We start from the raw sequence: 25,634 nt of genomic DNA, 5'->3' as shown, positions 1-25,634 counted from the left end.
ACCCTTCTTTAGTTACAGCAGTACTGCAGGCCCTCCTGCAAAGAAACACCATGCTTCTGCTTTTGCAGAAGTTCGGAGAAAGGCCATGAGATCTTGACAGAGGAATTTACATAGGATGCTGAGAAAGGCAAGTAACTTTCACTTACGGTTCCTGCCTCAGAGATGCTTTGCTAGAAGTGGGTGTTTAATCAAAACCGAGGCCATGTGTTGATGCAAGCTGAACGGAACTGTACTTTGGGTAGAGAAGGGTTTGCTGGTGACATGACTTTTGTTTTTACAGCCTGCCTTCAGGGATAGAGCTTCCAGTGCTGATCTTTAGTCTAACAAATCCTCATCCTGTTGCAACTGAATTTTCATCCTGCGCACTGCTGTCACCCAACACAAGCTCTCCAGCACGTGCTTATTGACCCTGTAAAATGCTTTGTGAAGTATCAAATATTTGTATGCCACTTTATAAAGAGCAGGGGCAGGCTCCCCCACGGGGGGCCAGAGGCAGGCTGTTTTTCAGACTTAAAGACAACCAGCCCTTCAATTAAGGAAACTTAAGGCCCTGCTACATGTTCAAATTAAAGCTGGATAGGAACCACCTCTAGTCCTTACACACCACCAAGCACTTACAGCAGGATGACTCTTTATAGCCGGACAGTCATTTTTACTGTGGGATAACTACTTGGCAGGTGCGCCTGGTCCCAACTTGTTGCACAATTCACCTGCCAACCGCATGACACACACAACATGCAGCAGGGGCTGGAGCTGCTCTACCTGCAGAGCCCGCAGGGGCAGGCAGCTCCCAAGAGGCAATGCCTCCAGCTCCCTGAGAAGCAAGCCAGACAACGGCTGGCCTCTAAGTCCATGCACTGGGGGTGCACGGGGGTGGGCGCACATGCACCCCGATTCAGGCGACGGGCAGGCAGCAGTGCCAGTGCCCTGCCGCAAGCATCAGCTGGGGAGCAGAAGTGCCACGGGCACTCCCCGGTCAGCGAGACCGGGTCCCCATCACTGACTGGGCCACGTGCCCCCCTGCCTAAGGTGGCACAAACTGCCCGTGCCCAAGTCGGTGGCTCTCACCCTCTTTTATACCAGGACCCACTGGTAAAAAACATGGACCTTGCGCCCCCAGCGTGCGGGACAGGGGCGGTCTCCCACGTTTTCCAACCGGAGGAGAGCATCCTTGTCTCAGGTGACTTCCCTATGCCTCAGGGCCCCCGGTGGCCGGCTGGGAGCCCGCGGGAGGAGGCGGCGGGCCGCACCTGCGTGACGATGGTGCGGTGGTAGACGTCCCGGCTGTACTCCCAGCCGTCCAGGCAGCGCTCCTGCGGCAGGCGGGCCAGGTCCACGTCGGTGCCGGGCCGCAGCCCCCGCGCCGAGAAGTTGGCCAGCTCGGCCAGGCGGTAGCGGCGGCAGCGGCTGGGCACGTCGCGGCCGCCCCGCAGCTCGCGGGGGAGGCTGGCGTTGGCCCAGGCGCTGCTCAGGTTGGCGCCGGGCGGCAGCGCGCAGTGGTGCTCGGGCACGCCGGCCAGGAAGACGATGGAGATACCGCTGAAGCCGTTGGGGACGATGCTGGCGCTGAGCAGGAAGAAGACGAGGCGCTGGAACGGGCCCCACTCGCCCAGGAAGGCGCTCAGCTCCTCGTAGTCCCGCATGGCCGTGCAGCGCCCGGCCCGGCCCGGCTCGGCTCGGCGGGCCCGGGCTTTCCGGGGCCGGGCCTGGCGGGCGGGGCCTGCGCACAACGCCCAGCCCGCGGCGGCAGGTGGCGGCCCCGGGCGGAGGCCGCCTCCTCCTCTGGGCGGGGCGCCGGGACTGCCCGCAGCCTGGAGCAGACGCCTCAGCCAGCAGCTCCTCGCCGTCCCCGGCTCCCGGCGCCGTGCGGAGCCCCGGGCAGCGCGGGGGGGTCCCTCAGCCCAGCCCAACCGGGCGGCGCCGCCGGCGGGGCGGGGCGGGCCTCCACGTGCGGTCCCGCTGCAGGGCTGCGCCAAGCCGGCCTGATGGCCAACAGCCCACGCCCCCCCCACAACCCCTCCATCCACCCCCAGAAACCCGACACCCCCACCCCTACAAACGGGAGCTTACCCCTGCAAGCCCCGACACCCACCTCCACAAACCCAACCCCCGCCCCACAAACACCGGCGATGCGTAGCAGGTGCACCCCGGTGCATGCGCACCCCTGCAAAAAGCAGCACTGAAAGTGCCGTCGGGCAGTTGCCACCACCAGCGGTGGCTGTGGGCCCTCTCCAGTCACCCCGGCCACTGCCACCCTGTCCTCCCCCACCGCTGCCAGCACTGCAGCTGCCTGCAAGAGCTCACCACGCCACGTTCCCGCCACCGACAGCACCAGTGCCACCTGTGGGAGCTCGCCGTGCCCCGCCAGCCCCCGGGCCATGTGGCGTTCATGCCCACAAGCCCGACACCTACCCCCACAAACCCCACCCTGCAGGCTCCCCACCCAGCCAGCTGCCCAGTTGCGTGCCGCTGCGCTCCGTGCCTCCACGTGGGCTCTCAGCTGGAGTGGCAGGAGCTTCCTGCAGCTGGAGGCACAGACTCACCCCAGTTAAATTATGCAAAATTATGAACGGTCATGCATTTTATGCACAAAACTGCACAAGCACACAACTGCATAATTCCTCCGGGGAATAACTGGAGGCCTCATGAGCAGGGGCAGGACTAGGTGCTGTAGCTGTAAGTTGCCATTAGAGGGCTGGGGAGCCAGGACAGGCATCTACCCCTGCTCTAGGGGTGGGGGCGGGAGAAGTCCTGGGATACCGGAGGACTTCAATTTGGGCCCCTCATCTGTGGGGAGTGGCTACATCTTAATGAAACAGGAGCTGGGTATGGACCAGCTGTCCCAGGGCCCAAGATGAACTCCTTTCAAGCAGCTTAAACATTCAGTCCCAGAGCTCTGGCTTATAGGCATTCAAGGTTTACAGTTTGCTCTTCAGGGACTTGGGGATAGTTAAAAGCAGACAAATGCATAGACTTTATATGGTTTCCAAACACAATTGCTCTTTTCTGTAGCTACCACAGTAATAGGCACACCTTCATGCATTTTCCTTCCTCAGTGTCCTATCACTTCTTAAGCATTCTTCAGGCATAGGGCAGAATCTCCTCAGGAAAGGCAGAGTTGCCCTGTGGATAAAGCAGTGAGTGGCCTGGGACTCGGAAGGCACTGGCTCCGTTCCAGTCTACCGGGTGACTTTGGTCAAACCACTTTATCCTTCTGTGACTCATTTCCCCAACCTATAAAATGGAAACAAAAGTAAAGTGCTTTGGCAAAGCACTTAGAGGCCTACTAACAAAAGTATTACAGCTTTCCTCTTTTTGTCCTGACATGGAGTATACATACATGCATGCAAACTCTGAAAGTTGGTGTCTTTTCATTATGCTTCTCCCCAGCAAGTTTACTGAGTCCTTTTCCTTTTTTCCCCTCTTCCATTCTCCTCTGTCAGATGAAGACTCCCTGGTCAGGTGATCAGTAATCCCTGACCTTACACAGCCCCCAGAGCCAATCTCCTTGTCTTTTGTAGCAGTGAGGAGCCAATGTTTTTGGCAGGTGTGCCGCAGATTAAGCCATGTGCTTTCCCCCAAAGGGCCACTCTGATCCCTTTCCCCCGTCTGATCTACTCCTCTGCTTTACACTCCCTGTGCTGCTCGGTGTCTGCCCCAGTCTGCCGCATACCACACACGCAGGCTTGTCTGTGCCATTTGTGGTGGGTGTGCTTTATGTCGGCCCCCTGCTTTAACATACCCCATGGCACTAGCGAGTCTCCAGAGTCTGCTCTCCCAACCCACACCTAGCTACGTGGTGCACACCAGTCCAGCCAGCGTGTATTCCCAGCTCTAGGAAAGCAACTAAGGAGCTTGGAAATTAACCAGGTAAACTAAGGGCCTTGTTATGCAGCAATTTTGGGCAGCTCCTGGAGCTCTAAACCCCTGGATTCCTGCCTGCCTCTGCTCTAAACTGAACACAGCAGTCTGGTAGGAACTCTACCAAAGATGTGACAACTGTGGCTTGGGATGTCTATAAAACAGAGTTGTGCAAGACTATTACTGTACATCTCCATTAAAATACACTACCATGGACCAAAAACAAATAAAAAGAAATGCTGACACATTGCATAATTGCCTGTTAAGGCCTCTCATTTATAGTAGCTAGGAACAAAGGGTGGTGCATTCCTAGGCTTGCCAACTAATGAAAACACACCAAAAATCCTGTGCTTTGTAATGATGATTTTGTTTAAAATATTTGGAGTAACCAGATACTTCTACTTGGAGCCAGCTGCAAGTTCATTCATATAAACACCCCTTACCACCCCCCACCCTCCAAACTCCTCAAAACAAGACATGTTCAGATATTTGATGCCATTAAGTTTTAATGTTACAGATTTTTTATGACATATACAAGTATGAGCCAGCATAAAAACCACGACATAAAAACAAAGCATCCCACAAATGTTTAGAAACATCCCACAAATGTCTAGATGTGCATCTTGACAAGCAACATAATACGACACCTCCTCTTGCAAGCCCAAATGAAAAATGAAAAACAGCCTTTTGAAAAGTTAGGAAATTCTTAGCTTGGGGAATATTTACACACCCAATTACCACAGGGAGACAAGGTTGCTGTGTAAACTGAAAGTCTAGAATTATTGTTTTGAAATTCCACTATGAGATAAGCATTTGACCCCCTACAAATGGATCAATGCTGGTAGTGATCTTGAGTGCTGACATCCATAGAAAACCCCCTCAAAAACAGTGCTTTACTGGAAGAGAAATCACATCAGGTTGACCTGGCTCCCCAGCATCTGCACAGCTCGCACAGTTCTGTGGTGCTTTTATTTTATGCTCATTAGATACAAGCACCAAGAAGCCATGCCAAAGTGCCCGAGCTACGCAGACACTGGGCAAGCAGGGTCAAAATGATACGATTCCTTTTCTGCTCATGGGCTACACTCAGAGGTGGGGCATGCCAAGCTGGAAGTAAAGCAGCGTTTTGTTTTGTTTTTCCATGTCTGTAAGCACCCCTTTTGTGCCCAGGTTGAAACTCAGTGTATTCAAAATGGATTTAAGATTAGCAAAAGGGTATCTGTGCCTAAACTAATTAGCTTGCAGGTTCAGGGCCTTATGATCCAGTTCTCTCAAAAGAGCACTGTCAGGATTAAGTGAAAAAAAACCCAAACAACCCTTAATCTTGGCAGTTGTCTCATTCAGGAGAGCTCACCTTAGAACTCCACTTACTGTTTTTGCATGCTTAATTCCTGCTAAACACACTTTAAAGGACTCCCTGAGACTTTCCGTTCACAAAGTGCTAATATGCAAGAGGCTTCGTTCTTCATTTATGACCCACAGAAAAAACAGGTTATTTAATAAATCAGTGCAAGTATTTATCACAATAAACAACATAACAAGTGGAAATGTGGCAGTTGCCACTTACAACTTAACAGATGCAGTATGTCGTGTTAGATCCCACTGGGGACAGAAAACTACAGATACAGCAGGGTACATACAAAATCAGAGGGGCAATACATGAAAAATAATGCAACTCCCTCTGCAATCAGTGGGCATGGTACAGCTAATGCTCCTCCCTTCCCAACTCCCAAGCACTGCTTTATAAGGATATCCAACTACTCATAATACACCCATAAATATACGTTTGCACATTAAGTCCCATCTGGTAATGTTTCTTCAAGGTTTATAAGGCAGCTACACTGGACAGGCAGATGGCCTATCATGACAGTTGTAGTGAAAAGTTGAATCAACTCACTGAGAATAAATTAAAGCTTTGTCAGCAGCATTTTAGACCCATGAAATTCTCTTAGGTTACAACATGTTAACTAAGAAATAATAATAAATATGCCAGCTGCTTAAGTTTCCTTGCAACCCTTGAACCTGACACAAAATTCTGATCTTTGGACTTCATTTTTGTAGGCATCAAGGACAGATTTACTGGCAGGGGAATAACATTTCCCTTACAAATGCTCTATCCAATGAGACAATCACATTCCTCCTGTTTGTTAATTTGGCTTGGACCCAGTTCTAAAGTCTCCAGTATAACAATGTTATATAATAAAGTCCCCTTCTGTTAAAAATTCAAAAATGTTCTAATAAAACAAAAAAGCTTGTTACAACTTGAGACACTTACCTAGCTGTGGTAAAGGTGTCAGTACCCACAACCCAGAAAATGAACCAATTCATAATGGGGTGTTAAAAACAATAATAGAAAAGGAAAAATTAACCTTTTTATTATCCTTCAAAAGGCAGAAGATTATAAAAAGATTTCAGTAGGATCTAGAAATATCCAAAGTCTATCATCATACAAAACATCAACTTTGTATACAAAATATTTTCATAAAAACATGGCCATGATACATGCTAAATCCCCACATCTGATGTAAACAAGCCCATCTCATGCTAATATACAATTAAAGATAATTGAAAGAATCTAAATACTTAGAGGTTTTTAAAAAAAGAAAAAATGTAATTCATTTTACATCTTTCAGTATGATCATATTATTCAAGAAAATTCTGTTTGAAAAGATGAACATTGTGGCAAGTATCATAAGATATGGCTTGCCTCATACCACATCATCATCATGGCAATAGTGTTTATACAAAAGCAACTTGATTTTCAGAAGTTGGAGACTTTGAATCTGTAACACTTCATTCAGTTTTTTACAATGGAATACTAAAACCGGATGGAGCCTTTATAAAAAGGAGATATAAAATACCTAAGATCATTCAGAAGCAAGAGGATATATATTATATTTAAAAATTACAACTATTTTCTTTTCATAATAAGAAGTGGTTTATTTGCAGCAGGCTAAATTTCTTCTGCAAGTGGGAATGACATGCCAGAAGTTGATTAGCTATATACTGAGCTGCTCTTTCAGAAAGGCTGTGCATCTACAATCCTGAGGGACACTATATAGGATGGAATTTGAAAGTTTATAGCATTTACAGGGAAATAAGGAAACAGCTTTACAGTGTCCTGCATTGCAGACAATTTGGCTACTCATCTGTGTTTGTGTTAACTTTTTAAATATTTATTTATAGTATTAGGATTTTGCAAAAGAAACTCCAACTTCTTTAGTGCTTTTCTTTTTAAAGATATAATAGGAACGTTAAACCTTTTTTGGTAAATTAACTATGGCTCCAGGTTAACCCTCATAAAAATTTCACTATAGGTGAAATTTCGTCTCCAGTGCAGAATATAGGATTCTGGGGAGGTAAGATTCTTGTGGGGTCTCTTCACATTGGGGTAAACTTTTTCTAAATAAACTATGTACAACACGGTACAGCAAAAACTCTGTTATCTGGAACCCAAGGGGAATGGGAGATGCCGGATAACCTAAAATGCCGGTTACCAGAAAGGCGTCTTTGCCTGCCTCCCGCCGAGTCCGCTGCATCAGTGCACCAGGGCACAGGCACCATGCTGCCTCTCCCCTACACATCCTAGAGTGAACAATCCCTTCCAGACATATTGGATGACATGTAAACTTTATTAGTTTATCAATAAATTCACTGTGGCCCAAAGTGGGACTTCCAGTTTCAATTTGCCATGTCGACCGGCATGCTGGTTAATGAAGTGCCAGATAACACGGCTTTTACTGTACATATTTAAAAGTGGAACTGAGGAATTGAAACTTGCTTCTAAAAAAAGAACATACTAAGAATCGGCTATACTCATTCACCAATGAAAAGACACCTTGAGCTTAAAATTACAACTACAGTTCTTTTTAATAAAAAGCAGTTTATCTGCAAAGGTCTAAATTTCTTTTGCAAGTGGGGGATAACAGATTGGGAAGCTGTGTTCTTTATCTTGATCACTGACCGGCTTACTCTAGGCCTATATAATTATGCAAATTGATTTTGACAAGAGATTTAAATAAGGTTGATTCTGCTTTGCACAGCAGGGTTGGACTGGAGGGTCTCTTCTATTTTTCTGTGATTCAAGGGGTCACTTGGTCTCTCTGAAAAAGGGTCAGCTTTTGGAAGTGTTGGTTGTAGCCATGTTGGGCTAAGGACATAGGCAGACAAGGTTCTTTGGGTAAATGTGATATCCTTTATTAGACCAAGTAAATAGTTGGAAAAATTATTCTTTGCAAGCTTTTGGGCACAAACACCTTCATGAATAGAGAGACTCTCTCTATGCCTGAAGAAAGATGTTTGTGTGTGAAAGCTTGCAAAGAACAATTTTTCCAACTATTTACTTGCTCTAATAAAAGTTATCAGTTTTTCGGGGAATTTATAGTACTGTCCAGTGAACAAAATCTAAAAGAGGTTCCAACCATCTTACTTTAAAATGTACTTACTGTAATTCAAAGGGCACACGTGTGCTTTGCTAGGAATGTTCAGCTGGAGTTTAGCCACAGACTTCAAAGGAGGCTAGGATCTGTCCCATAAAGATTTATGTACCCTTCAAAGGAGTCAGAAGACAGACATGCAGTTCCCATTTGATCAGTAAATTTGCATAGTTGGGAAAATACCCGCATTTTTATTTGGTCTTGTAATTCACCCTTAAGCAGCTTTTGAATCCAAGATTCATAGAGTCAGTGTTGTCATTCTTCTTAATGCTCATGAGTGTCCTGATTTTCAAAAGTATACCACACTTGCAGCTCCCAACGTCTCAATTAAGATTGCAGTTGTTTGAAACCTCTGAAAATCAGGACACTCATGACTCTTTTTGAGGAATCCAATGAAAGTAGATGGCATCTATAGAGCTAATATATGTATTTGGTGCAACAGCACCATGGTTTGTAGGGTCATAATTATAGAGGACCTATAGTGTTAATTATGATTTTTTTCCCAGTAGGAAATTGATCTGGAGACATCCTTGGTGTTTTTCAGATCACATGGACGTGCACAGCCTTAATCACGACAGGATGATCAATCTCATGGTTTTCTTGAGCTTCTTTTAAATTCCTCATGTTGCTGTTGTGCTGTCTGGTTTTGAAACTGAAAGTGAACAAAATTCAAGAGCTACAGACTGCTTTAGAGAAACTGCCAAACACTTCCCCTCCCAAAATGAAACTACTAAAACACTGGGGCTTCATCACCTTTTATCCCCCCAATATCCACCTTGCATCCAGGACTCTCTTTCTTCATGAGGAAGGAAGAGAAGATTTGCCACTTAAAACCATGTTATAATTACAATGTGAATATGTGCAGTTACTTCAAGCATAAGCCACAATGCACAGAGAACAATGATCATAAAATGCGATCTGTCCCTTCAAAGACAGGTACCTGGTTTCATGATGGAGCTCTTCACTCAACACGGGTGGTAGTGCTGAGTATGGGATTAATTATCAGCGTGCCATTGGAATGTTAGCAGTTGCCAGAACAGACCGCACCTGGCTCAGGGGCAACTCTGCACAGGTATTATAATCCAAACAGACACCATGTTGGGGCAGGTTAATAATCAGGTTCAACATTCTCACTGAACAGCAATTCTATTGTTGAAAACTCCTAATGGCAAATCATTATTATTTTAAAAGGTAATTATAACAAGCATTAGAGCCAGCTGGAGATTGGGCATACAGCATCTGTTTATGCATGTGCATGCCTCCATAATATTTCAGTAACCATGTTTCTTAAGGGTGACCCAAATAATCCAGACCAGTGTAGCGAGAGTGCTCTGGGTAGTGCTTACAGCTATATGAAGGGAGTAGGGGAGAAATCTGTGTAAGACTGTAGCATTAATAGATTATAGCACTAACTGGGCACATCTACACAATCATTGATGCACGTGGCTACCAGCATTACTGAGCAGTAGCACCAGCAAACGCCTTTTTAGTGACACTACTGTGAAATAACCTAATAATACTGTGCAGTAACGTATTAGCACTGTCCATGGTGCAGTTAGTGTCCTGTGTAGATGTGCCCACTGTTAAATTACAGCATTGATTCAGCTACCAAAAAGAAAGTCAGAAGACTGAAGTCCTGTATTTTTAGAATAGAACCCAATATGCATCCGTTCAAAGATGAAAAGAGTTCAGATGAAAGAAACAAATTTCACTAAATGAAAAGTCTATCAGTTCATCACCAAAAAGCAGGGGAAGTGCTGTATGCACATCTCCCCAGTGTTAAGCATGCCTCTGGCAGAGATAAAGATAAACAGGTGTATATGGGAAAAACACACAGAGAAGTGCCTGCCTTACATGAAGCAGGATTTGTGAGATGAGTCAATATCTTCTATTGGATCAAATTGTACAGCTGAGAGAGACTGGAGAGAGAAATGCTGGAAAGACAGCTAGGGAATTGCTCGTAGGCCTCCAGACTCCCTGCCTTTCATTTTCCAAATCTTAATTCTTCAGTAAACTATAAAACATAATGTATATATTGTGTGTGTGTGTGTGTATATGTGAGATAGTTAAAAAAATGAAATCTACAATCTATATATACATATAGATACATAGAAAAAGTAGGATATTGAAAAGGTAATTATTATACCTTAATAATAAAATAAATAAAAGCCTTAGTCTGTCTGTGCATAAAGCTTTATTCGCACTGTGTTTGGCTGTCTTGGCAGCCAATCAGAGTGTGAACAAATCGGTCGGGACAGCAGGCAGTGGAGCGCTGCCACGATGGTGGGGGACAGATGGAAAGTGGCAGTAGTCACGTGAGGGCGCAGGAGATGGGGTCAGAGCTGCCACAGCAGGGGAGGGACGGGGGTAGTAGCCCTGGGCTCTGAACGCTGGGAGGGAATGGGGTTGGGCCCAAATGGCAGGGGCGGGGCCACATGAGAGGAGCGGAGGGGGCAGGGCCAGATGCTGGGCTCTGTCCCCTCCAGCACCCCAGGGGGCAGGCATGGGGAGAGTGGCTCTGACCCTGGTGCCAAAGTGGGAGGGGCGAGGGTTGGGGGGAGCCTGGCCCCAGGCCTCTGTCTCCACCCAGCTGCCCCCATTGGTAGGTGGTAGCAGCAATGAAATGGAGGGGGGGGGGGGGCTGGCCCAGTCCCCTCTGCAGGCTGTGAAAACAGAGCAGATGGGGGGATGGGAGGGGTGCAAAGCCAGCGCTGCTGGCCCCGTCCCACCCCGCTGGCCACGCCCTGCCCCCAGCCCTGCAGGTAATAGCCATGAGCAAACGGGGTGGGACAGGCGTTGTTCAGGGGATGGAGGTAGGGCAGCCTGGCCCAGCTCCAAAGCAGTGGGGTGGGGAGAAGGAGTGGGGAGGGTGGACACAGACCTCTGTCTCCAGCCACCCCTCCCTCTCCCCATCATTCTTGACGGGCAATTGGCGCGTGTGCATGTGCGTGCATGTGTGCGTAATGCTATCATGTTATTTAAGTATGTAGGAAGATAACATTCCCATTTACTCTTTAGTGTGTGATGTGCTGATTATGCTTCTATAACTACAGAATATGAATAGATGTAAAATGCTAACACCCTACCCGAGGCATTCCTGACTCTGAAAGTCACTGAGCCATGCTGTTTCAAAAAAACATTAAAATACAACAGAAACTGCTTTTTAAAATGCACATCCTCTTTACCAGGGATCGGGCTGGTGGCTGAACTCTATTTCCCAACAGCCCTTGTCTATGCTGCTCCCAGCCAGCTGAGCCACATGCTCATGACAGCCCCATGCTCCCAGGGTCTAAATGGACACTGGCCTGTAGTGGTGCAGGTAGGGCACAGGGCTGAGCGGGCAGGTGCTCCAGGGTCAGGGCCAGGATCTTGCAGTGGTGACAGGATGAGGCCGGAGGGCAATGGATCACAGCTCTGCCTTGGCCTCTCCCCCCTCTCAAGCTCTCAGGGGCTTCCCAGCCCCACCCATCTCACTCCCAGCTGCAATGCCATCCCAGCCATGTGCCCTTCTCATGCGGGTCCCACCCCTGGTGGTGGGCAATGAGACTGGGTCTGGTGACAGTAGCCAGAAGAAGCTGCTGCCACAAGGGCTGCTGGGAAATGGAGTTTGCTGTGGGCCTGTTTTGGCCTGTGGGCCAGACTTTGCCCACCCCTGCTCTTTACTAATCTCATATTAATACTGTAGTTAATTTTTTTAAATTGTACCCATGTGATATGGAGCTGCTCCCAACTTACCACAAGAAAAAAAATCAGAGGTCACTTTGAATGTTTTGTTCTGTTGGAAACCATCTGACAAGATACTTATCTGCAGAGTGTAATTTGTTGAGTGGATCTGCCTATAAAAATTAAACCCACTTACCATTTTACTTTTAGCATCTGGTCCAAGTTTTCGGGGAGAGGATTTCCATAGCTTTCCGGAAGGAACAGAGTAACAATCCCTATCAGTACAGTCAGGCTTCCCATGAGAATGTAAGGCAGGAACCTATCATAAGCACCTGGCAGAATACAGGATATAGCAACACTGGTTATACACCAACAGTTACCACAAGCTCGTGGATACATACAACAGTAGCGTAATGTACAATTCATTTGGAATAATCTGTGATTTTATATTTCTACTTAACCCTACCACCACTACAAATTAATCACAGATTGAAGCTGTTTGTAGCACCTGCCAATAGTAACTAAAATATATTTCAAGATATAAAAAAGTCAAACTAATTCAAGTAAAGGAAACAGAGTTTTTAATGCAGTAAAGTATGTACTTGTGACATAACAGTATAAATTTCTGATTAAAAATAAATTGCTAGTTTTTATGATGCAGAGAGTTAGGATTAGCAGTGAAGATCTCTGGATAATGCAGGGCAAGCTAAAAAATTGTGACTTGATTTCTCTCTGGGTCACTAGGTGGATGAACCCTACAGCCTAATTTAACTGAAGCAAATATCAAGAGCCCACAAAATTCTCCTAAGCTTATCTAAATATACATGACTTTCTCCAACAGTGGAGCGAGGGGCTGAAGGCAGGCCCTTGGGACACATGTCTGAGATCCCATAATGGGCAGAGGAAGAAAGGCATAGAATAAAGAAGCTGGAGAAGGACAGAGATAAAAAGCTAAAGCGAGGGGAAAAGCAACCAAAAAAGAGCAACCCAGCTAGAGGGGCTTTAGGGCAGGAGGAGTCAGGCTTGGGTGGGATGGGCAGAAGGGACTGTGGCCACAAAATTGCATAGGCAACTTCTGCAGAGGTATTTTCTAACTTTGTAGACTTAAGTGTTCCTACAACATGCTCTTTGCCTTTCATTATAGATGGGGCAGTTAGGCCCAGCTTGTTTTTTCCCCCCCTCTTTTTTAACCTACGACCTTACACACAAAACTGAAATCAAGTATTCAAAGTTAGAGAACAACAGAACTGAAGTTGTCTGCAAAACATTCATTGAGGCCCCCTGTATGTGCACACAACATGGTACAGTCCTAAATTACTTAATCCCATGCAGTCATTTCACAAGACCCCTGCCTTTTTCAGTGCCCACAATGGAACTGCCCTGCAGATGACTTAGAATCTCTCAACCCAAGTAACAGCCTAAAAATGAGACCCCAAATGAGGCATTACATCACACTCAGGGCTGAAATGCTATTTCAGAAGTCAGAGACCAGGCCAATTCCAACTGGACAACTTTATGCATAAAGACTTTTCTGTGCAGTTTTCTGATCTCTGTGCTCAAAATCAAGCCAAGTCATAGGAAGCATCTTACCAAGGTAGACAAAGTAAGGTGCAATGATGCTGCCCACTCTGGAAGACATAGAGGTAGCTCCAACAGCCATGTTTCTTACTATGGTTGGGTAGAGCTCAGCAGTGTAGACATAGAGCATGGAGAATGCTGAGGTGATCCCAAACTTCCCCAGCATTACTAGGATGACTGACAGGATGTGTAGGGCTGAAAATAAAAATCAAATAAAGATGATAAATCTACATTTGATTCCTGCAACCATGACTTCTATGTACTTTTACACCCCAAGGGTTATTTCCTCCCCAATTTTTGTTTCTTTGCTCTTATAATAAAGACACTTTATTTAACTTCAGCATCCCATCCCTACATTTTACATTTCCTAGCTACCCAAGGGTACATGATAACAATAGACATGGGCACCTTATTTTGTACTCTGAGGATTTGATTCTCTCTCAGTATAAGAACCTTCTTAAAACGAAGGCTTTGACTCTGCAAATCAACATACGGCTTGCTTAAATTCATCCTTATTCAGCACAGCACATAAATATCACTGCTGTCTACATCAGGAGAACTTGTAGGTTTTCTAACTAGAGAGCCACCAAGATCACAACTGGATCTTTATTTTTCCAGCTTTATGCACTGGTTCCTCTAAATAGTTTAGTAAACAATTGATTTTCAGATGTGAAATCAATGATAACTACATATGGGGGGGAAAAATCAGGCCAGAATCAACTAAGATTTAGCATAAGTGTGACCCAGGACCATTCTGGTTCCCAACTTCTTCCTGGAACAATAAACATGCCATCATAAAATAATCATGGTATTTTATTTCTACATCATGAGTTGAAGCTCATACATGGGGGCACCAGCTGAATGAAGAGAACAACTCCTCCTCCTAAGAACAAAGTGCCAGCTATCGAATACCGCCGAGGCAGGGTCCGGAGGAGCAGCCAAGCAATCACATAGGCTGGAACTTCAATGACAGCTGATAGGAAACAATTGATGTAGGCATCTCCATGTAAGTTAGGAGTGCTGAGTGACAGTCCAAAGTAACCAACTGATGTCAGCATCCTGAGAAAGGTGTAAAGAGTAAAGAATCAGAGAAATGCTGCTCTAACATCTACATTACTCAAGATCCTGCTTCAGAACCGCACAATACAAGACCTTAACACAGCTGAGATGGACTAGGAATTCCAACAGATGCAACATAGTGCAAGCCTTTTAATGTTAAAAATGCATGAACAATCAGCTTCACAGCAGCTTTTAGAAAACCTGTTTCAACTGTCCCTCCTCCCATTTGTAGTTCATTTAATGAAAACCTCAGTGCATGTTTTTCATAATGGCAAAACACTATTACTAGCACAGTGAAGTCCTGAAACATTTCAGTGCGTGGCAAAGCACCAAGTACAATCTTGTTTACAGTGAACTTTTTCCTACAGCAAATTCAATTTCACTCATTAGTCCAATCAAAGAGCTCCACTGTGTCTCATCTATGTGACACTGTAAGAGGTTCAGATTCCAGACTTTAAAGCACTTCAATTTGATGTCCAAAAGGAACTAACTGGTTTCTCCAATGGGAGGTGGCATTTTCTACAGGAATAAGGATTAGGAAACTATGATATCTAGGAGCCCCAAACACGTATCAGAACTCCACTGTACAAACAGAAGATAAGATGGCATTGGGTTCCAATTATTGTTCTGCCACTGAACCTGCGTGGCTTTGAACATGAATATGGCTTACATAGACCCCAAGAAATAACAGTTAATTCACATGGAGAGGAAGCTACAGTTGTAGTCATTTTTCATTTTTAAACAGTATTCTGAATACATAAATGGTCTGGTGGTACAGCTATCTTGCTGGTGCGCTTGGGTGCTCACACTCCCTGCTTACATGTTTGCACACCCCATGGAGGTTCCCATATATAAACAGGTTCCAGATTATGAGACCAGTTATTACATAATCTTGTATCAGGCACCAAAATCAGGCATTGTTTCATTGACTGGATACTTTCAGGTGACACTAATACTTGCCACAAAAGCAGGGACATAACAGTGATTGTTGCGATGTTTCGGTTTTTGAAAAGGTCAAAGAGATCAGATGTCTGCTGTTGCTGAAGATTCAAATCCTGCATCTGAAGGGAAACAGAAAAGAAAACCAAAAGAACCCTTTGCTCTTCTAAGAATGGGAATTGTTCCCTGGGAGATCTCACAGATCAGTCTGAGCTACGGGAAATCAGCTGAAGACGCACATACACACACACGGAGGTTGCAAGTTCCTTCAAGCTCAGTGGATGAACAACTAGACAGCATGCTCATTCACTGCTAGCCACCCAGTTCTGCATTAGCAAAAGCACTCCACTGACAGGAAACTTAGTTGCTCTTTACCACCAATGCTTCTTTATTTTACTTGTGGCAAAGGACAGCTCTGATGCCACAACAGTTAGATTGCCTGTACTCCAATGGTCTTCTCTTGAGGAAATCTTTGCAAGAACTTCTCCTCCTTTGTGCCTTAAAAACCCTTCCTAGAAGTGACCTCATTACCAGTGGTTACTTTCAGCACAATTTCTCATCTCTCGCTGTAGCTGAAATTAACAATCGGTGTAAGAAAAAAAATGAGTAAGAATTCTAGGTTTTACACAGTATCAGCAGTAATCAATTACAACGGCACATGAGAAAAACTAGTATGGAGCTCAATAACTCACCAGAATGAAAATTACCACCCTTGCTCTCTTTGGTGAGAGAGGCTGAGACCTAGCTTGGTGCTGCAAACAGTTTCCATGCTGCTCTCCACTGATTTCTGCCACACACCCACCGGACTTCCTTGGTTTGATCAAACTAATTCAGAGCATAGAGATAAGCCTTCCACCTAAGAATTACCCTCTGCTTGAGTAAGTGGCCATAAATTATACACAGAATCATAGAACCAGAAGGGACCTGTATGATCATCAAGTCCGGTCCCCTGCCATGACCTAGGTATAGAAAGAAGTTGCTATTCTCTGGCAACTGTGTAGTATATAGATGCCATGTATACATAACATATACAAGATACTAAGGTAATTTTAGGGGAACAGTCAACTAAGGACCGAACAGCCATGGGGACAAAGCACCACAGACTAAATTATGGTACTGTGGCCTGTCTGGGCAAAACTTAACTGCTGCTTCCTTGGCTGTACAGAATTGGCTAGCTGGAAGATTTCATTTTCTAAAATTTTCTGTACAACATAGTTCTCGGGCTCCAAAATCACTTTAACAGGAGATAAAAGGTACAATTATAAACTGCTATCTGATATGACTTTTAGGGCTATATACTCATAGTTGTGCAGCTGGGATGGAGGGAGAGGGTAACAGACTGCCCTTTAATCCAAAAGTAAGGTGGCAGTGACGACAGATAAGCTTTTCTACAGCAGCCAGAAAAAACCCCCCAAAACATTTCCAGCATTAAAAGATGCAACAAAGCTATGGCTGTGAAATAGGGGTGGTGCCTCTGTCTCAGAGAGCTATTAGAGGAGGACTCGTATCTTCAGAGCCCATTTGCTTTTTGAGAAGAGATACAAGTGGCATAGCAAAAAGAAAACAAAAGGGCATGTGCACAGTTTAGTCTGTCAAGCACTAGATTTATCACATAGTACAATTTTATAGAAGATACAACATAAGAACTTATCAAAAAGGGCAGCATACCAAGTCAGAAAGACTGCTAGGTGTACACTGGAATTGCCTTCACTCTGCACATCCTTAGTAATGAGGTGCACTCCTTCAGTTCTGTGCTGTGGTTGATCAGTGAAGCCTTGCTTATTCCCTTGGTATTTTTGACTAGCAGTCATATATTTTAAAGCTTTGGGCACCAGAACAACTGCCCCTCATACAACCTCTCTTTTGGAAGTGCTAGTGTTAAGTTATCAGCTGTGAATGCTGCATCCAATTGAGATGAAAGTTTATTTTCCTTTGATTTTCTCATCTGGGTGAGGAAGCAATCCAGGTTTCCCAGGGACAGATTCCATCCTATAAGAGCCTGTTCCTAACTGAAAAGCACAGAGAGTCATTACTAAAAATGAGAGATCTTACTACCAAAATAGAAAAGCAAGTCTAATTTCTACTTTTCCACTTGTGATGCCAGCTGCATTACTGTCAGCATGGCTCATGCCAAATATGAACTATTAGCTACAAATCTGGTGGCAGAGCTATTTTTATTTTGGCTTTTCAAAAGAATATGGAAGCGAACTGTCCAAACAGGACGACACGAAGAATTATTAAGTAGCAAATCAAAGACAGGTAAAAATATACCTCCACAGGGTCAAACAGCACATCTGGGGCTGTAATGCCATTCATCTTAGCAGCTTTTCGGATGATGACTTCTGCCTCTTGAAATCTTCTCTGAGTGATCAGCCACCGGGGAGATTCAGGAATGACCCTACAACAAGTTTCAGAATAAAATGACTCCACATTTCCAGGAATCCCGTGACTCCACTGATTGTGTTCATTATCATATCTTTTCCCATCCCCTTAACAGATTGGTTCTTACGGTAGGGTCCAATCCAGCCAGGATGTAAGCATGTGGGTAAATTTACTACCATGAATTGTCCTTTTGACTTCAATGGTACTACAAGTACACCGGTAACCTAACTGACTAAGTGGTTGCATGACTGGACCCCTTTTCGGTACACATATCTAAAGTTAGCTGCGCTCTTGGTTTGGGCTTTTTATTTCTGAAAGGGGTAGCTAATATATATCAATGAAACTGAATATTTTTGCCATTTAATGAGTAACTTCTGTTCTGGCTGGTATCAAAATCAAGTATATATAAGCCAGCTGTATGGGAATGGCACAGGAAGCTGAAGATATGACACACAAATGCTTTATCTATGCAATGGATATTAAAAAAAAAAAGAAGGTGCAGACATTTAAAAGTTCTGTACCTCAGAGAGCTTCTACATACCACTTTCCTACCATAGGCGAAGCTGCTCAAAACCTGTCAGGTAGGAGGACCGTGGCAGTGCCATCTTGCAGCTATGACTGTATTTCACCAATCCAAACATGATCATGACTGTTCATATCAAACACAGAACAGAGGTGCATGGATCTCCTTCACCCCTTTCTTTCTGAGCTTTAAATCCTTCAACTGCTGTCTTGCCCTTCCTAGTCTGTGGTCCTTCTTCTCTCTGGAAGAACAGGTCAGAGACTAACTTTCCTGACAGATAACCTAGTGGCCTGCATGGCAGCTGCTAAAATTCTTTTCAAAGGCCTCAAGTGCCACCCAATTAATAGTTTTTATGCTACTAAAGTAAAATTAGGACCTCAATCCAACTTCATTACTTTACAGGTCATCCAATGAATAACAAACAAACAGACTGCAGAAACAAGGGGTATTCAGGACACCTTTGGAGTATCTCTCTCTCACTTTTTGATTGGATATTTCTTGAAAGGAAATGACAAGAGGCACTGGCACCGAAATACCTTTGAGTATCCGAGTCTAATGCTACTGGCAGATACTGTGCAAACTCCCCCCCCCCAACACAAAACACACTGCTGCCAAAGAACCTCAGTCTCCATCCACCTTGGTATCTTGATGCTGCACCAGACCCAGAGGATATCATTTAGGCAATATTTATTCAATGTTTGTGATGTGGACAAACAAACAACAACTAGGAAAATACTGGCCACACACTTTTTCACTAGTGCCCCAGCCAGGATTTTTCAGGAAGATCAGTGCAAATTATCTGGAGAGTCCTTAGGAGTTCTCGCAGATATTTATATACTTCTTTTTGAGATTTATCCTCAGCAGCTGTTTCTTTCTCTCTTGTTCAATAACAAAACAATGCTGTCAGCTGCAAAGGAGTTGCAAAGAGCCTGCATGCATATATCATGGATTCCAAAAGCATTTCAAATTAAATCATTTACAGTAATGCTTTTGCACAGGAAATCTGACCAATTCTCCATTCAGGGGATAGCAAACTGGTATTGGGGAAACAGTTCTGAAAAGGTTTAACATTCTCAGCAATTAAACAACAAAACAAAGCAGCCGAAACCCTGCAGAAAGGTTAAGTTCACCAAGATGGGATTTCACAGTCCATAAGTCTGGTTTAATCTGTTTTACTTAAGAGTGACATAAAACTATGGCTTTCTTTGATATATCAGAAATGAGGTGGCTTCAAGGAACGAGAGAGAAACTTGTGGGGCAAGACTGGCATGAAAGGAGAGAACTCTTTTCTGAAGGAAACATGCACCTTCTTGGGAGTAAAGGAAATACCCCACATTTCCCACCCCTACCTTCTAAAACAAGGCTCTCTCCAGGAAACTAGTGCACTGACTTCCCAACACAGATGTCCTGCACATAGCTTCTCTTCTCTCATCTGCTGACCAGGCCAAACAAAACATTAAGCCTTCCCATATTGTCTATGTTTTCTTTCCTTTTCACACTGGGAGTACATAATAAGCTGTGGGTGAGTGAAGGGAGAGCTTTAATATTTATTTAAATGTATGTCAGTTTGTAAAGCAGTGGGTGGATGACAGCAGTGCAGAGATAAAACAGACAAAAACCAACACACAGACAGCCAAGAGCAGAGTGTGGACCAGCCTCTGGGAAAAAAGTTGTTAAGGTTGGACAGATGGAATCAGGAGGGTCATGTTTTCAAAATACAGCATCCGAGTGCTACATGTGCAGAGCAAGGAACGTCTTTTTTTTTTTTTTTTATGTTGCTGCTGAAGCTTGCTTGTTCCTTTGGCAATCTGGCAACTGGAAAAAAGTAAAGATACAGGAAAGAGTGCCTAACGGTACTTCTTTACCCATGTGATACAATGGTTTGTTGGCACTTTGGGTGCAAAACCCTGTCAGACAGGCATTTCTCATAAAGCCTAAAGGCCAGATGATCCTTACCTACTACACTTGTCTACAGAGGCTTCAGACCTGTGATAGGCACTCATGTTCCTGGACAAAAAGTGGAAACAGAATTCCTAGCAGGAGGGTGCACACTCTAGCCCATCTCATCTCAGCTCACCCAATTGCCAAGAAAAGGCCAAGAACACTTACCTTAAGGCATGTGCCCCAGATACAATTTTAGGTCTTCGCAGAAGCTCCCCCTTGATGGGCTTTCAGAGCTCAAATACATGCCCTCTCCCAGAGGAACTGCCACCTTTGATCTCAGCTGTGTGCTCAGCCATACAGGGGTCAAAGGAGAACAGGAATACAGAAGGAACAGAGAAAAGGTTCTCCTTGCGGCAGAAGCCAGGAAAAGCATCTAACAGTCCCTGCTGATTTAAATGGAATTCTTTAACCAAGGATCCGAGGAGTCTCACCTACTTTAGATTTGTTTCATAAATGATTTAAAATGCACAGACCCCCCCCATAAACACAGGTCTCCAAGGAGCAGGAAGTGAGGCACCCCCAGTCTATAAAGGGGCCAGACAGGCCCCTTTATAGAATGAGGATTTTTAAGCCAGCACAGAGAGAGAACAGGATCTTGAGAAGAAGGTTTCTTTAGGCTAGATTAACAAACACCGGATTGCTCTGGAGTTGCTGATGCTGCTCTAAGGGACAGCAATGCCTGGTTTCATTCTGTGCAACTGAATGTTATGTATGGTATCAGGTACTTGTACTACAAAGGGTCTCTGCACTGCTACAGACTATTAATCCATCAAGCCACACTTGGAAGTGAGAGTTACCTAGTATTTGGAGCACATACTACCTACACAACATATAAACTAAGTGTTGAAAATTGCTGACATATGATCCGCTACAGACTGCTGGGCTAATCCATAGTTCTTTCCAATTTTTAAAGGCCACTTCAGAGGAACAAACACCTGGTTTCCTGAACCAATCCAGACTGCGCCAGGACTTTAAGTCTGAGCACAGATAGAAAAGTTACACCATACTACATTGCCTGGAAGAAGGCAGGATTGACATGCACCTCTCTTTTTTTTTTTTAACTCACATAAACATGGTTTTGGTGTTCCCTCTAGTGGGGAATCTGGGTACAACACCCAAGATGTACTTCTTTATAGTAACAGGGTTCGAGTGTTGTAACTCTTGCTTCTTACATGCTTTATGATCGCCCTTGTGTTGATTCAGGCCTCACACATGCAACCCGATTCAAACAGGTAATTCTCTACACATGAACAGATCCCCTCCAGCTTCACTACCTTCCCATATGGAACAAGATAGAGGATCTTAGTCTAAGTTAGAATCTTGTTTTCAAATGAGCCTGGCACCATTTGACTTCTCCAGGGAGCATTGTTTCCCCCACTAAACTTCTCTGACTTTTAAGATTTTGGTTTTTTGTTTCATATTGGTGCCAGGGTCAGCGAGAGTACACGAGTTGGGAAAAGATTATAGTCATTTAAATTCAAAGAGATCCCCCTCCCTCTTCAAGGGCAAGATATGTCGTATATAATGGTGCAGCTACATAGGGTAGTGGCAGAAGATTACACAAGAATTTTGTTCATTGGAAACACTGTACACTGCAAGATGCACAGCTTGTGTGTTGTTTCAATAAAGAAGATTTTATTATATTCCAGCAGTTGTATCTATATAGAGAGAATAAGCTTCAGAAAACAAATGAAAGAAAAAGTAAGAAAGGAAAGCTTGTACAGTGCAAATCAGCAATGAGAGATAAAAAAGGCAGTAAAGGTCATATGAAGCTAAGAGTCAGATAGTCTGGAAAGAACTACTAAACGGCACTGGAAAGCCAGCCTGAGGCAGACTCGCACAGTGTCAATGGGGATTACACAGACACTTGTTTAAAACTGGCTTAATGGTTCATCTCCAAGGCACTGCTCTTCACTTGGCAACCACAATGCCGAGAAGTGAAGGAAACAAAAATCCACAGCCAACTGAAGTTATAACCCAACTGGTTATATCACAGTTTAAAAGAGGCAATCAGCTACAGAAAGGACTTCCTGAAGCTGAACACCTTGCAATACAATTAAACTCACCACCACAGTGGAACGCAGAACAACCCAGGTACAGTAAGAGCCAGTAGCAGCATCCGCCAGTCTCTGATGAAGTAAGCAAATAGTGGCAGCAACATGTAGCCAATTGCAAAAAATATGCAAACTCCTAATGTAGAGAATATAATACGAACTGATTTGCCAAGAATTTCTGTGCCTGTTCAAAACAAGGGAGTGTGGATTAGCATTTAAACTCTTTTTATTTTTTAATCCATGTCTAAGTATTTTTTTCACATTTACAAGAATAAGCCAAAATACAACCTTAGAAAAGATTTAGAAAAGAAAAGAAGCCATTTCCTTTACAACACAAAGTGTCACTGTCAAGGAGTTCTGACCCAACATTAAAGGAACGTTAAAATGATGTTACTTTCATGGAAGAGTCCCTTAGATTTCAACTGAATATTGTATTTTGAAGTTATGCTGTTTTAAAGTTCAGCTATCATATTGTGTGGAAATATGACATCCAGCGTCCCCTGCTGATCCGACAGAAACAGACTTCAAGGAATACAGCATTACTATTCACTTCTCTCCTGGTAACACCCGTGCTGCTGCAGAACCATATAAAATATCTGAATAAAAAAGGAACTTTTCTTTCACTAGCCTTCTACATTTCTGCAGGACTAGTATCAACACTTGTTCAGGAGACAGGAGGGAAGAGTCTTACATTTCTTTAGTGAAATCTGCTATTTACAAAGTGTGGCACCAGAGGAAAAAAACCAATTTACAACATCTTTTGAATTTTTGTCCTCAACTGCCATCAGTTCAAAGACATTTGTGACTATAAATACTCTGATGTGGAAATTTAAACTGAACTAGTAACTCAATAGTAATAGTCTTCATAGCTTCTAGGGTCGGAAGGGACATGAGCAGATCGAGTCCGACCCCCTGTCTTAGGACACAGGAATTGGCATATTAGTCCATAACGCCCCCATATCTCTGTAATGTGTCCCACAGTAGTCAGGGACAGGTGCTTCTGAAGAAGATATATGTATCTGGTGATGCACAGTCCAGTTCCTTATAGAAATGCAGCCATACCATGGGGATCAACTTGTGCCTTGAATCTTGAGAACAGAACAATGGCACAAGTTGTTCACTGCAGAGGCTGTTAGCTGCCTGAACAGAGCAAGACTTAAATATTCTGCAAATTCATTGCTTCAGTGCCTTCCTACAGTGGCATGTTCAACAGGGTCACTAATTGTTGAAAGCAGGTGTCATGCAAGAAGAAAAACAAGGACACATGCGTGACCTTCATTGGCCAGATTTGCAAAATGCTGAGCACCCAGAAGATCCCATGGGCTTCAATGACACTAGTAACTGCACTGCTACTGAAAAATCACGTTGCTTGTCTGGGTGCTTAACTCCAAGCGCCTGTCTTTGAAAATCTTGGCCTAGGACATTTTTAAATGTCCACCCTCCTTTGCAAAGTCAGCCTTTTAAATTCGTCTTTGCATGAGAGTCCCTTTACACTTGCCTCTGATCTTTCCCATGACCCTTCTTTCCACCTTTTGAGTTTTTCTACATCTTTAAAGTTAAGTGAACTATACTAGATGCAGTTCTACGCAGAATAATGCCACCTCTTCCTAGTATATAATAGGATATCATCAGTACTGACAAAATCCAATGTCAGATTTGCTTTACTCACTTCTCTTGCTCCTGAAGACATTCTGATTACCCGAGTGCAGTGAGCTACAGCTCCACTTGCTCCTCTGCCAGCCAATTCCCAGTGTTGGCAGTGTGGCACTTAAGCATTGCATTCTACCACTATTGAGGAACGGCTGGTTGAAATGCTCCAACAGATTCCTCAGAACACTGATCTGGCCCTAGGGAAGGTAGGTAGGGGGTGTCTAAATGTGTTCCTATGAAAATAAAACAACTAAAAAAAATTGACACCACATAATCCCTAATTAAAATAGATATAAACTATCCCCTCAGGGTATTTACAACTCAAAAAATATACTATTGCATAATAAAACCCTGACAGTTAAATAAACTACCCTGTGTTTTCAGCCTGCTAGCCCAACAACGTGCTGAAAGAATAAACAACATGATGAACAGCCTCATGTTTTATTAGTAAAGCAAACTGACAGTGGCTTTTAATCAGTCCTGTCTTACCAATATTGGCAATACTGATTTTAGTTCCAATTCCTGAATTACTCCAATCATTACCTTTCATTTCTTCCTGTTCTGTGCATCTAGAGATGTCAAATTTCCAGAAATTTGAAAGCCATGGGAGAAAAAAACTAAACAGAACACATTTTCCCTTGGGATTTTTTTCCTCCCGGAAAAAAACAGAAATTTTGGGAAAATTGAAATATATGCAATACGTATTTTCTTAGCACCCTTTACAGATCTAAATTCACTTTGGTACTTTAAGAATATAACATTAATTCTGTATAACTTGGTTTGCTCATAAAAATATCATGTTTGGTACATTTATTACATTTAAAAGTATAATCAAATAATAATTACAAATTTACTAATTGAATTTACTTTAAAATGCTTTTAATTTTTGTTACAAATGGAGCTACAAGCTGCTGAACTCAAAGGAACCTAGCATCTCTTAGTTTTTGCTAGTTTATGAGAAACAGCAAAAATTAAAGTTGAAAATAGAAGAAACCATCAACATTATAGTAAAATAAAGGAAGTTATAATGTATTCTGAACTTAGTCTCCTCCACAGTGTCAAGCAGATACAGAAAGCACTCATTTTTCGAAAAAGAGCTGAGAAAAAAGGGGGAAAAACAAGACTCATTGAACACAAATTCTGCTACATGAAACTGTCTAATACCAATTTCTTTCACATGCTGCAGAAGATGGAGGAAGCTGAAGCATGCGAGAAACAAGAGGAATTAGATGCTGTGATGTGCAAAGGTCTTGCCACCACTCTGCAGAAGGGATATGCTTGGCAGAGTCCCAGACTGGATTCCTGGACCAAATACCTGAAGATACTCTGTATTCTGCAACATTTGAAAGTACCTTTCCAACATCAAGTCCTAAGTGTGTTGCTTGTTTTGTAACTCAGTCAAATGCAGCAGCAGTGCTATCATCACTAACATGTCTGCCTTTGAACCTTGGATCCACAAGATTTGCAGCAGCATTAACTGATTGGCAACAAAATTCTTCCTATCTGTTAACAGTCTTTCACTTTTCTTTCTTCTGTACTTGTAAG

At 43.8% G+C, this 25,634-nt stretch overlaps 2 protein-coding genes across 2 annotated transcripts in view; both read right to left on the bottom strand.

Annotated features, from left to right (window-relative positions):
• Positions 1 to 1,847, bottom strand: part of LOC149856236 (organic cation/carnitine transporter 2-like) — a 43,165-nt gene extending 41,318 nt beyond the window's left edge. Inside the window, exon 1 of the mRNA XM_090065293.1 lies at positions 1,251 to 1,847. Coding sequence (XP_089921419.1) covers positions 1,251 to 1,643 — 393 coding nt within the window. The 5' untranslated portion in view covers positions 1,644 to 1,847. The remainder of the gene's footprint in view (positions 1 to 1,250) is intronic.
• Positions 1,848 to 4,355: 2,508 nt separating this feature from the next.
• The window catches only part of SLC22A4 (solute carrier family 22 member 4), a 50,204-nt gene continuing 28,925 nt past the window's right edge, over positions 4,356 to 25,634 (bottom strand). The window contains exons 4-10 of the mRNA XM_090064692.1: positions 22,452 to 22,623; positions 17,808 to 17,934; positions 15,558 to 15,658; positions 14,383 to 14,597; positions 13,551 to 13,733; positions 12,157 to 12,292; positions 4,356 to 8,949 (exon numbers count right to left, since the gene is read on the bottom strand). Coding sequence (XP_089920818.1) covers positions 8,838 to 8,949; positions 12,157 to 12,292; positions 13,551 to 13,733; positions 14,383 to 14,597; positions 15,558 to 15,658; positions 17,808 to 17,934; positions 22,452 to 22,623 — 1,046 coding nt within the window. The 3' untranslated portion in view covers positions 4,356 to 8,837. The remainder of the gene's footprint in view (positions 8,950 to 12,156; positions 12,293 to 13,550; positions 13,734 to 14,382; positions 14,598 to 15,557; positions 15,659 to 17,807; positions 17,935 to 22,451; positions 22,624 to 25,634) is intronic.

This window comes from Crocodylus siamensis, chromosome 10 (assembly GCF_052110815.1).
Source record: "Crocodylus siamensis isolate JL-2025a chromosome 10, ASM5211081v1, whole genome shotgun sequence".
NCBI lineage: Eukaryota > Metazoa > Chordata > Crocodylia > Crocodylidae > Crocodylus > Crocodylus siamensis.
This window is presented reverse-complemented; position numbering and strand designations above follow the sequence as displayed.